This window comes from Hyla sarda, chromosome 2, assembly GCF_029499605.1.
Source record: "Hyla sarda isolate aHylSar1 chromosome 2, aHylSar1.hap1, whole genome shotgun sequence".
Classification (NCBI taxonomy): Eukaryota; Metazoa; Chordata; class Amphibia; order Anura; family Hylidae; genus Hyla; species Hyla sarda.
Genome location: NC_079190.1, coordinates 120,413,412 through 120,426,639, shown reverse-complemented (window position 1 = coordinate 120,426,639; position 13,228 = coordinate 120,413,412). Strand labels below are relative to the sequence as shown.

At 40.6% G+C, this 13,228-nt stretch overlaps 1 protein-coding gene across 2 annotated transcripts in view; it reads left to right on the top strand.

The window, feature by feature from the left end:
* Positions 1-319: 319 nt before the first annotated feature.
* GTF2F2 (general transcription factor IIF subunit 2) overlaps positions 320-13,228 on the top strand; it is a 212,977-nt gene continuing 200,068 nt past the window's right edge. For both annotated transcript variants that reach the window (XM_056555426.1, XM_056555425.1), the window contains exons 1-4: positions 320-478; positions 3,629-3,702; positions 8,400-8,418; positions 9,401-9,548. In XM_056555426.1, coding sequence (XP_056411401.1) covers positions 410-478; positions 3,629-3,702; positions 8,400-8,418; positions 9,401-9,548 — 310 coding nt within the window. In that variant the 5' untranslated portion in view covers positions 320-409. The remainder of the gene's footprint in view (positions 479-3,628; positions 3,703-8,399; positions 8,419-9,400; positions 9,549-13,228) is intronic.

The following is a 13,228-nucleotide window of genomic DNA, read 5'->3' as shown; positions in this document are numbered from 1 at the left end:
AATATAGAAAAAAGGAGAGAAGGAGCGCTCCATGGTGTAATATCGCCAATAATGACAAACGCTAAATTTGAAGAAGCACTTACCATAAAATGTTGTGCGAATGATGCGCGAAACGCGTTGCATGCTGGAAATAAAGTTATTTGCTCATATTACTACCTGGTCCCTCAGCACCTGAAGTTCCATTTTTGGAGGTGGATTGTGGTTATTCTTGTAAGAATATAGGAACGTTCCAGAAGATTTTTTTTTTTTTTTTTTTTTTTTTTTGGGCACCCGCAGCTAGCACTAAGGGCAGTATAAACGCATTGGGAAGTTTGTCCCATCTCCTGCTCCGTACACTGCGTGCACCGTCTTTAGTCTTCCCCCTTGTGCCGGTAGTAAAGCAGTTTTAGCCGGAGAACAATTCTTCATAATGTCTTCGGATAAAACAGAACTGGATCTCAGCGGAGCGAAGCAGAATACCGGCATGTGGCTTGTTAAGGTGAGAGACCGCCGTCTGAATTTATATATCGCTGCCGCCTCTGTACGGGCTGCCCGTGCACTGATGTGTGCCAGTGATGTAATGGCATGGCGGGGCTGTATAGCTGTGGGTTCCAAACAGGGTGCTTCCAGCTGTTGCAAAACTACAACTCTCAACATGCGCTGTCTGGGTATTCTGGGAGTTGTAGTTTTGCTGCAGCTGGAGGCACACTGTTTGGGAGATACTGCTGTATAGTGATTATCTATCATAATTTTTACGTAGCTTGTCGTTTACTCCGGCACTTCATCACGTGATCTCCAGGGCATGGTGTTGCCTCAATATGTGGGCACTATATGTGGCTTAGAGGGCAGGTTCATGGAGCTGTACAGTACATGGGTGAAGCTCTCATTTTCACTTCCTCTCTGGAGAATAAAAGTAACAATTGGTTACTTGTGAATGCTTAAGAGCTGGGATCAGATGGAGCTCCAGTATTCCTGGCTGGATACAGCGGGGACAGTTCACACACAGGGCTCTGTAGTCCCGCGCTGGGCTCTGTAGTCCCGCGCTGGGCTCTGTAGTCCCGCGCTGGGCTCTGTAGTCCCGCGCTGGGCTCTGTAGTCCCGCGCTGGGCTCTGTAGTCCCGCGCTGGGCTCTGTAGTCAGTGAAAGTTTGAGGGGAAGGCATTTGTTTCTGATAAGCGACTACAAAGTTTCTTTTATTCGATTGCACTACTCATATATGCAAAGTTAGTTGAATTGGCAATGACCATTCAAAGGCCCTGGAAAAACAGCCCTTCACCTACCTCCAGCACTGCCTCTGGTGTCCTGCTCCTGTCCCCGGCTGCGATCCTTTTCCTATCAGAAATCGTAATGCTTGGGTCCAGAGTGACGTCAGGGCCCAGAATGTCACTGGCCGAGCCGGAACATCAGGAGTGAACTTTATGTTCCTCAAACTATTCCTAAACTCGTGCAGTTTGGCAGAAACACTATACTGTTGAAAGAGAGCACAATTATTAGGAAATACTTTGCTAATATTGACTGTATTTAGTGGTATATGACAAATTAACATCCTCATGGATGTCAGTACACAAAGCATACCTCTGATGCTATGGTCGATTTTTAGAAAAATAAGCAGCACTGTGCACAATAGTAATTTTCTAAAAATGACCTGCATTTTAAATGGGGCATCTAAATCATGGGGAGTGGGGGAAGTGAAAATGACTATTAGGAATGCACCAAAGGGCAGGGGATAAGTGTCTGATTGCAGGGGTCCCAGTGGTCAAATCTCCTGACTGGCATTAGAGATGAGCGAAGTTACAGTGATTCGATTCGTCACGAGCTTCTCGGCTCGGCGTTTGCTGACTTTAGCCTGCATAAATTAGTTCAGCTTTCAGGTGCTCTGGTGGGCTGGAGACTCTCTCCTAGGTCTGTATCCATCTTTTCCAGAGCACCTGAAAGCTGAACAAATTTATGCAGGCTAAAGTCAGCAAACGCCGAGCCGAGAAGCTCGTGACGAATCGAATCACTGTAACTTCGCTCATCTCTACATGCCATTTATGCATTTGTTCATATCCCTTTTTTGTCTAGTGGATTTCTCTGCCACCTATTGAGTGGTGTAAATTTGTACAAAAACTTTGTCACAAATGTTTAAACCCTTTATTCCAGCTCAGAAAGCAATACTGGTAAGACAAATGTCACTGCCACTAAAAGTGGAGCAAAGGAATAATAAATATGCCAAAGGAAAAATAGTTATGCCAGAAAACGTTAAAGGGAAACTGACATGCTGCTCACCCGCACTAAACCCAATACACTGTGTTCTAGTGAACAGCCTTACAACGAGGAGTTCACTTTCATAATTCTGTCAGGTGGATTAAAAGCTATCACTCTCGCTATAGCACTGCTGTGCGCAATGAAGGCAGGGAACCGGGTAACCAAACTTCCCTGCCTCTTATATGCAACACTTTGTCCCCCACCTAATGAATATTTAAATTTCTTCACTCTCACGTCCTTGTGATCTGAGAGTCTGTGGGCACGTGAGTGCTCTGCTCTTGTAGCAGAGTGCAGGCGCTGCTCTCATGTAGGCTCTAAGGTCTCTAGGATGTGAGAGTGAAGAAATTAGAACATTCATCAGGTATGAGGGCATAGTGCTGCATATAGAGGAGGCAGGGTAGCTAGTGTAGCCAGTTATAGCAAGGAGGATATCAGGCGGGATAACTTTTAATCCACCAGACAGAATTATGCAAGTGACCCAACATATCAGGCTGTTAACCCACACTATAACCCAGTTTATTGGATTTAGTGTGGATGAACAGCCTGTCTGTTTCACTTTAAGGCAGATAAGAATTTAAAGGGGTATTCCCCTTATATGTACTACTGCAAACTTTTAAAATGGTGCTCCAGCTATCCTAGCTGCATGGAGCGGTTAGTTTGGCAGCACTCCATGCATTGTCTATGGGAGCTCCAGAGATACCAGAGTGCAGTGCATGGAGCGCTAGCAATCCACCATTCCACACGGGGAGAGTCTGAGCCCCGTTCTGAAGATCGTTGGGGATCCCAATGCTCAGATCCTCCCTGCCAATTAATAGACACGTATCCCCTATCCTATGGCTTAAGGTATATTTTAGCCTAAAACCCTATATTTTATGATGGGGGGCCTCATTGCAATACTTTTTTTCCTTATAAAAACCTGGTAAAAATTACCCCAAAATGTAGGTGCAAGCGCCATTCCCCCATTGTATCTGTTCAATTTTCTTTGTAAGTTAAAGCACAGAGGACTATGTATTTTGTGGGAAAAAATTATTAGACTCCTCATCTGATGCCAACGTGTACATCTGATACATAACTTTGATTCCTGTTGGCAAACCGATCTCTAGTCAGAAATTGGAAACTGGCATTGAGCAGATACATTCATATGCTTTGATGCATTTCCCTGGCAAATGTTTCTTTTGATATTTAAATAGGCTATACATCTAACAGCTGAACAAGGCAGATCTGCAGTCTAAATATAGGATTTCTAGTCTGTTTGCATATTGAAAGATTAAACACTTGGGTAATCTACATTGCTAATCCTCCCCATCAGTTTTGTTTACATAGAGAATTCACAGAGACATGTTTTATTTCACCATATTTATGTGACATGCTGAAATTTTAGTATTCCTTGTTCTTTTTGCAGCTTCCAAAGTATTTGGCTCAACAGTGGGCGAAGGCGTCAGGAAGGGGTGAAGTTGGAAAGCTGCGAATTGCCAAGTAAGCTTATATTTTTCTTCTTAATGGTGATGTCTGTGGATATGTCTCACTTTCTTTCCTTTGTCACGTGGATTATAAATTTCTGTTTTTGTTAATGCATAAAATAACTCCCAAAGTTTGAAATAAGCAAGTCATCGTTGAACATGGCTGGGGTTTATGTCAGGGGGGGGGGGGGGGGGGGATAAAGAACCATGGTTTACCTTTCTAAGCAAGATGATGTATGGTGGAAGATGTTAAATACATTTGGGAAGTCTTCAGACCTTTTCACATTTTATGAAAGTTTTTTTTTTTCCCCCCTGATCATTCCGAATTCAGTACCCCATAATTGCAATGTGACAACTGAATGTTAGAAATCTTTGCAAATTTATTGAAAAGGAAAATTGAAAATTTAGCATTGACGTAAGTGTTCAGACTTTTTACTCAGGACTTATTTGAAGCACCTTTTGGCAGCGGTTACAGTCCCTAGTCTTCTTGGGTATGATGCCACAAGGTTTACACACCGGGATTTAGGGATTTTCTGCAAATCCTATCAAATTCCATCAGGTTGGATCAGCTGTGGGCATTCATTTTCATAATGTTCAATTGGATTAAAGTCAGGGTTCTGGCTGGGCCACTCAACAACATTCACAGAGTTGTCACTAAGCCAGTCCTGTTTTGTCTTGGCTGTGTGCTTAAGGTCATTGGGGGAGATTTATCAAAACCTGTGTAGAGGAAGAGTGGTGCAGTTGCTTATCCCTTTTACTTCTTTGACCTTAATGACCAAGGCAAATTTTCTAAATCTGACATGCATCCACTTATTTGCTAATAACTTTTGGACGCTTTTGCTTATGAGAGTTTTTTTTCCTGACATATTGTACTTTATATTACTGGTAAATTTTGATTGATATTTTTAGCTGTTTTTGTAAAATCCAAAATTCTGCATTTTTCTAGACTTTACATTTTCTGCTTGTACGATAAATAGTTATACCGGACCAAATTAATGATTAATTCACATCTGCAACATGTCTACTTTATGTTCTCATCATTTGATAAACATTCTTTTACTTTTTTTTAGAATGTTAGGTGTATAAGTTTAGCAGCAATTTTCCAGATTTTCAAGAAAATTTCTAAATCAGATTTTTCAGGGACCAGTTCAGTTCCGAAGTGGAATTGTGGGGCCTGTATGTTAGATACCCCCATAAATCACCCCCATTTTATAAACTGCACCCCTTAAAGTAGTCAGAATGACATTAACCCCTTAAGGACCGGAGGTTTTTCCGTTTTTGCATTTTCGTTTTTTGCTCCTTGCCTTTAAAAAATCATAACTCTTTCAAATTTACACCTAAAAATCCATATGATGGCTTATTTTTTGCGCCACCAATTCTACTTTGTAATGACGTCAGTCATTTTGCCCAAAAATCTATGGTGAAGCGGGAAAAAAAATAATTGTGCGACAAAATTGAAAAAAAAACGCTGTTTTTAACTTTTGGGGGCTTCCGTTTCTACGTAGTACATTTTTCGGTAAAAATGACACCTGATATGTATTCTGTAGGTCCATACGATTAAAATGATACCCTACTTATATAGGTTTGATTTTGTCGGACTTTTGGAAAAAATCATAACTACATGCAGGAAAATTAATACGTTTAAAATTGTCATCTTCTGACCACTATAACTTTTTTATTTTTCCGTGTATGGGGCGGTATGAGGGCTCATTTTTTGCGCCGTGATCTGAAGTTTTTAACGGTACCATTTTTGCATTGATAGGACTTATTGATCACTTTTTATTCATTTTTAAATTATATAAAAAGTGACCAAAAATGCACTATTTTGGACTTTGGAATTTTTTTGCGCGCACGCCATTGACCGAGCGGTTTAATTAATGATATATTTTTATAATTGGGACATTTCCGCACGCGGTGATACCACATATGTTTATTTTTATTTTTATTTACACTGTGTTTTTTTTTTTATTGGAAAAGGGGGGTGATTCAAACTTTTAATAGGGGAGGAGTTAAATGATCTTTATTCACTTTTTTTTTTCACTTTTTTTTTGCAGTGTTATAGGTCCCATAGGGACCTATAACACTGCACACACTGATCTTCTATGTTGATCACTGGTTTCTCATAAGAAACCAGTGATCAACGATTCTGCCGCATGACTGCTCATGCCTGGATCTCAGGCACTGAGCAGTCATTCGGCGATCGGACAGCGAGGAGGCAGGAAGGGGCCCTCCCGCTGTCCTGTCAGCTGTTCGGGATGCCGCGATTAGCCGCGGCTATCCCGAACAGCCCGACTGAGCTAGCCGGGAACTTTCACTTTCACTTTTAGCCGCGCGGCTCAGCTTTGAGCGCGCGGCTAAAGGGTTAATAGCGCGTGGCGCCGCGATCGGCGCTGCGCGCTATTAGAGGTGGGTCCCGGCTTCACTATGACGCCGGGCCCGCCATGATATGACGCGGGGTTACTGTGTAACCCCGCGTTATATCAGAAGAGCAGGACCAATGACGTACCGGTACGTCATTGGTCCTTAAGGGGTTAAAGAAGTTTATTAACCCTTTAGGCATTTCACAGACATGAAAGCAAAGGGGAGGCTGAAATTATATAAAGTCGCAGAGGCCTTGGGGTGCAAAAATATATTTGGGAGACAAGTTCAATAGAGATGAGCGAACTTCCAGTAATTCGATTCGCCACAAACTTCTCGGCTCTGCGTTTGCTGACTTTAGCCTACATAAATTAGTTCAGCTTTCAGGTGCTCCGGTGGGCTGGAAAAGGTGGATACTGTCCTAGGAGAGAGTCTCCAGCCCATCGGAGCACCTGAAAGCTGAACTAATTTATGCAGGCTAAAGTCAGCAAACGCAGAGCCAAGAAGTTCATGACTAATCAAATTACTGGAAGTTCGCGCTTTCATTGGTACCATTTTGGGGTACATATGACACTCTGATAGTTTATTTTTATTTTATTTTTATAACCTTTTTTGAGGCGGTATACATAAAAAAATAAAAATAAATAAATAAATAAATAAATAAAAAAAATAATAATAATAAATATATATATATACTGCATTTTGTTAATTATAAAAAAAAATTTAGGTTGTTCCTCGTGTGGTATATGTGACATGTTAACTTTACTCTGCAGGTTGATACGGTTACGGCGATACCAAATTTCAATACTTTTTGGGGGGGATGTGTTGACCTTTTTTGGAGGACGATTTATTCCCTGGGGTGTATATTATTATTATTATTATTATTATTAATAATAATATTTTATTATTTTCATTTTTTATTTTTTTCACTTTATTTTTTATTTTTCACATTTAACTTTTTTTTAAATTATTATTATGCACATAATTCAATGGAGTACACATCTGTACTCCATTCAGTTATGCCTATGTCTGTCATAGACATAGGATAGATCAGTCGCTACCAGGTAAAGACACTGTCCAACCATTGGTGCTCTGCTTTCACTTTGCAGAGCCCTGATCGGTGACAGGGAGCTCCCCCCCCCCCCCCCTCTGTTACCCTAATGGACGCTGTGGTCACAGTGGCCGTAGCGACTACAGTTGCCGCAGCGTCTACAGGGTTAACTCAGGATCGGAGCGCAGCTCCGATCCTGAGTGCTGCAGGTGGCCTCCCCAAACGGGGCCCCCTTCACCACCAATCGCTTCACTGTGTGAAGCGACGGTGGAGAGGGGGAAGGAGGAGACCCCCGCCAGATACCTGCTTTCAGTCCATCGTCACTGACGGACCAATAGCAGCGATCGCCAGCCGGGGAGGTCCTGCTGTGCCGTACAGCCAGGCTCAATAAACTGGCGTCACTGTGACAGTTTATTCTCATCAGGTACATGTACGTGGTGTTGCGGGAAGTCATCCCTAATCACCACGTACATGTACCTGATTTTGCGTAAATGGGCTATAGCAACCAATCAGATTGCTTCTTTTTTCAGATGCCTTTTTACAAATAAAAAAAAAATCTGGTTGCTATAGCCAACTGCTCCACTCTTTCTCTACACAGATTTTGATAAATCTCCCCCAAATACTTGTTGGAAGGTTAACCTTTGACCCAGTCTGGGTTCCAGAGAACTCTGGATCAGGTGCTCTAGGCCAAACGGGTTATTTTACGCAGTTAACATAACTCCTATAGAGGTAAATGAGAGTCGTGTAAACAGCTTGGCACCACAAGCTTTGCTTTTCTGTCACTTCGGAGTTAGCTTGTGGTGCTAAACTGTGAGGTATGTGAAGAATGCTTTGCTCTATGTTGTTGGGAAAACCTGACTGAATTCATATCCACTCAACCACGTTCCATGATCTAAAGAAAGGAAAAAAAAAGTCATAACCGTAGAATGAGGCGCACAATTGTGTTACTTGTCATAATAAAACAAAGGTTGTTAAATTCAGCATGCACAAGACTGTATTCTTTGGGCATGTGAGAAAAATGTGGAGCCTTCTATTTACAAAGGACAAACCAAAGCTAGCACCTAATTTGGTTGCTATGAGCAACTGTACCACTTTTTCATTTTTTGTTGTTGTTTTTTTTTTAAGTTGTATGTAACTGGTGGTGGTGGTCATTGAGAAACAATGTTGTTTCCCATAGCCTTTCACATTCAAATGTTTGTTTTAAACTCTGGAATTACGGATGTGATTTTTCTCTGCATGATCCTTGGTGTTAAGTAACTCTTGTAATCCTAAAGTGTTTTTTTATTTTTTTGTTTTTGTTGTAGAAACCAAGGAAAGACTGAGGTAAGCTATCTACTCCTGCTTATGAACTACATTGCCTTCACTACACAAAAAATAACAAACACGTCATGCCCATCAGGTACTATAAGGGTAAAAGCATTCTGGATAGATGATCTGTTGCATATCGGCACCAGATTACAGTACCAACAAAGTAGATGTCATTTTTGAAATCCCGCCTATACATAGCCAACAATTTCATGACTGAAACTCATCTGTAGTGTAGATTGTAAAATCTTCAGATTGTAAACTTATGTTGCAGATTTGCTAAAAACTATGGGGAAAGTAAAATCTCCAAATCTGAAACCTTTCTGTAGTAAATGTCACGTCCCGGAAACCCGGAGGTTTCTGAAACTGGAGACTCTGCTCCCCATAGAATGCGGGTGCTGCAGGATATCCTTTGGATATGGGGAAAAAATGCCCTGAATACCCCTTTAAGAACTTGTTTACATGGTGCAAATTCCATTGCAGCAGGCTTCCATTGTTTTCAATGGGTTTCTGTTGCAGCGGAAACATCTACCACAGAAGTTTTGATTCCGGACTTCTCAGTAAGTCAATTCTTTAAGCCAAATCCACTCAAAAATGCCTTGCCATCTATAGAGGCCTTGTCTGGCTTTGGCTGACAAACTGCAGTGGTCATTTTTCAAAAAGCAACCATGTGACAACAGCCCGAGACTGCGTTTACCTAGGTTTTTCAGCATTTGCTGGACCCAATTGATGAAATTTGTGCACATATACAAACGGACTAAAGTTAAAAATAAAAATCGATTTTTCTATCCAGCCTAAACACTGATGTTACATGTTGCAATTGTTCCCACTGCATCTTACATTTTTTACATTTAATATATAAAAATGTTTATTTTATTTAATTTTTACCTCCTGTATTTTGTTTTACCACTTTATTATTCATTGTCAGTTGCATTTCAGCATGCTTTCCACTAATAAAAGACGATTTCAGCACGCATTGAACAAAGTGATTTTGTTACAGGTATCATTCACTTTAAATGAAGAGCTTGCGAGTATACAGGATATAGGAGGAAAACCTGCCACGTTTGTTACTGCACCCAGAGAACATCCTTTTCAGTTACAGAATGTAGGAGGACAGACCCTAACCGTGTTTACTGAGAGCTTATCTGGTAAGATAGCAATAAGGTTCACTTTTGTACCAGGTCTCGTGACTGTACGAGAGCACTTAGCATGAATTGCAAGTTCATTGTTTATCAAATGACTGAAACACTGGAGGCTCTTATAAGCAGTTATGATCTTTGTATAGTGTCAAAGATATTGCAGTCTGTATTTTTAGGACATGTTTATACAAAATCCGCTGTGGGTTTTCTGCTGCAGATAATATTCCCACTCCTCATTGACTTCGTTGCGTCTGCAGCACATTTGCAAGCGGAATTTCTGCTGCCGAAACCCTGCAGTGGATTATGTTCGTGTGAGTCCTTAATGTCAAATATGTGGCGTGTGTAGTACAATATTATTATTATTATTATTATTATTATTATTATTATTAAAATTATAATTATTTTTTGATACTCTTTCACAAAAACACATTTTTCAATTAAACTGCTTCCAGAGCAGAATTGTAACCCCTCTTTCTGACCAGTTCTAACACCTTTTTTAGAGTTGTAAGTGGCAAGGCCTAATTGGTTTATTGAGTTAGCACACCTGGGTGCCACCCTATGCTGTCCCAGTCAGTGACATCCCTTTTTTTGATAGATCAGTTTTTTTTTGTTTTTTTTTTCAAGCATGCATTTATGGTACAATATTTGTTTGGATGTTTAAAACTTCAGATTTGTTCATATGGGGTGAATCTTTGAGGTCGTGTTTGAAGTTATTGTTAAAGTGTATCTGTCATTAACAAAAAAAAAATTATATATTGCTAATACCATTTGTACCAACAGATAAGCAGCAACAACTCCATTAAAGTGCAAAAATAGTGTCCTTTTATTCACGCAACGTGAGGCGACATTTCGGTTTGCTCACCAAACCATTTTCGAAAATGGTTTGGTGAGCAAACCGAAACGTCGCCTCACGTTGTGTGAATAAAAGGACACTATTTTTGCACTTTAATGGAGTTGTTGCTGCTTATCTGTTGGTATTAATGTGGATCCCTGGGCTCTAGCTGACGGCACCTGTCCACTTTATACTGGGATGTGCGGCTTTCCTTTTGGGTTTAATACCATTTGTATGTATATTTGTAATATACATTGGTTAAAAAAGGAGTCTAAATACAGGAAATGAGGGCAGGACAAGCAGGGCTCTGTGCAGGCTCCTGGTTTGTCAGTCCTCCTGCTGTGTGAGCCGTAAACATGTCACAGAGCCTCACTGCACAGAGCCCTGCTTGTCCTCGGTGTGCAGGGACAAAAATATACACTTTTTTTTTTTTTTTTTTTTTTTTTTAACCAATTTATATTCCAAATAAACATATAAATGGTATTATCTACCTTATGTAAAAATTTGCTAATGATAGGTAAACTTTGTTTCATAGTGGCCAGTACATTGCATGTAGATAGAGCTTTTGAAAACTGTGCAGATTTTCCTGTGGATTTGCTCTTGGGACTTACTTTTGGAAACACACGCTATCAAACTGGATTGGTTTATTTGCTTTGTAGCATCTGTTATGTGGTTGTGGCCATATAATCATCTTGTGCTTCCTTGATGACCCCAACCTCCCAACCTAGAAACGGAGCCCACCTTTCCCAGCTGGAAATTTGTATACATGGCAGTATTACTACACATTTCAGGCCTTCACTGCTGCAATGTATAAGCTCATAACTAAAACAAATTGATCTGACAATTGTCTTTTACTCCCCCCCCCCCCCCCCATGGTTCCCTTCCTGTGTGTTTTAATGTTAAATATATTACTAGGCTTTTGTCATGTTGTGTACACCTTCACGTTCTGGGGCTGAGTACTTGTCTCGTATTTAGGCTGACAGCCTGACATGGTACTTTTGTTATTCCTTTTCTTGTAATTTCAATAAACACATCTGCGAAGCATTCAGGGTAGGTTTTTAATGCTGCACTTGTGTTCTCCACAAATTATAGTTTCTAAGAATACAAGGCATGGTGAGAATACACAACATATGGCTTGTGTGGGTACTTGACACAACGTTAACCAGAATGAATGTTCTCACTAAAAAGCTGGAAGAGAGGTTACTAAAATGTTAAGATGAGCTCAGCCTCAGGTGAGGATGGGCAAACCGTGTTACTGCACTGACTCATGTATATCCCACTTGGGAAAAAGACAATTCAGAGAGCAGAGATCTGTTTCCTGTTCTTGTCATAAAACATACAGAATTATAATGTTGCCTGACTGTAATTAACTGGTTTTGACAAGAAAGAGAAGATTATGGTTTGTCTGCTCCTTGGCCTACAGATCCGTGCCAGCCATGATTTAAAAACCTTAGCACTGCCATGTTAAAATAAGGGTCAGCCTCTGCTTGCCCGAAGCAGGGCTAAAAGCATGATAAATGAAGTTGCCTAGTGCCAGGAACATTGGGCGATACTTTTACCAGGGATGTGGAAATCCTATTACTAAATTTTGGTCACACATACAGTCATGGCCATAAATGTTGGCACCCCTGAAATTTTTCAAGAAAATGAAGTATTTTTCACAGAAAAGGATTGCAGTATACACATGTCATGTTTATTCCCTTAGTGTGTATTGGAACTAAACCCAAAAAGGGAGGGGAAAAAAGCAAATTGGACATAATATCACACCACACTCCAAAAATGGGCTGGACAAAATTATTGGCACCCTTTCAAAATTGTGGAAAGACAAGATTGTTTCAAACATGATGCTCCTTTAATCTCACCTGGGGCAAGTAACAGGTGTGGGCAATATAAAAATCACACCCAAAAGCAGATAAAAAGGAGAGAAGTTCACTTAGTCTTTGCATTGTGTGTCGGTGTGCCACACTAAGCATGGACAACAGAAAGATGAGCACTGTCTGGAGACTTGAGAACCACAATTGTGGAAACATATCAACAATCTCAAGGTTACAAGTCCATCTCCAGAGATCTAGATTTGCCTTTGTCCACAGTACGCAACATAATCAAGAAGTTTGCAACTCATGGCACTGTAGCTAATCTCCCTGGGCGTGGACGGAAGAGAAAAATTGATGACGACAGTTGTCAACGTAGGATAGTTCGGATGGTGGATAAGCAGCCCCAAACAAGTTCCGAAGATATTCAAGCTGTCCTGCAGGCAGGGAGCATCAATGTTAGCGCAAACTATCCGACATTTAAATTAAATAAAACGCTGTGGCAGGAGACCCTGGAGGACCCCACTGCTGACAGAGACATAAAAAAAAAAGCAAGAAAACATTTTGCCAAAATGAACTTGAGTAAGCCAATATCCTTCTGGGAAAACGTCTTGTGGACAGATAAGACCAAGATAGCGCTTTTTGGTAAAGTACATCATTCTACATGGTGGGCCATTTATATGGATACACCTTAATAAAATGGGAATGGTTGGTGATATTAACTTTGTTTGTGGCACATTAGTATATGTAAGCGGGGAAACTTTTCAAGATGGGTGGTGACCATGGTGGCCATTTTTAAGTCGATCATAATGATTCCAACTTTTGTTTTTTCAATAGGAAGAGGGTCATGTGACACATCTCTTATTTGGAATTTCACAGGAAAAACAATGTTGTGCTTGGTTTTAACGTAACTTTAACTCATGAAAGAATATTTACAAGTTTCTTACCACTTATAAAATGTGTTCAATGTGCTGCCCATTGAGTTGTATTGTCAATGCAACACTCTTCACACACTGATAGCAACACTGCAGGAGAAATGCTAGCAC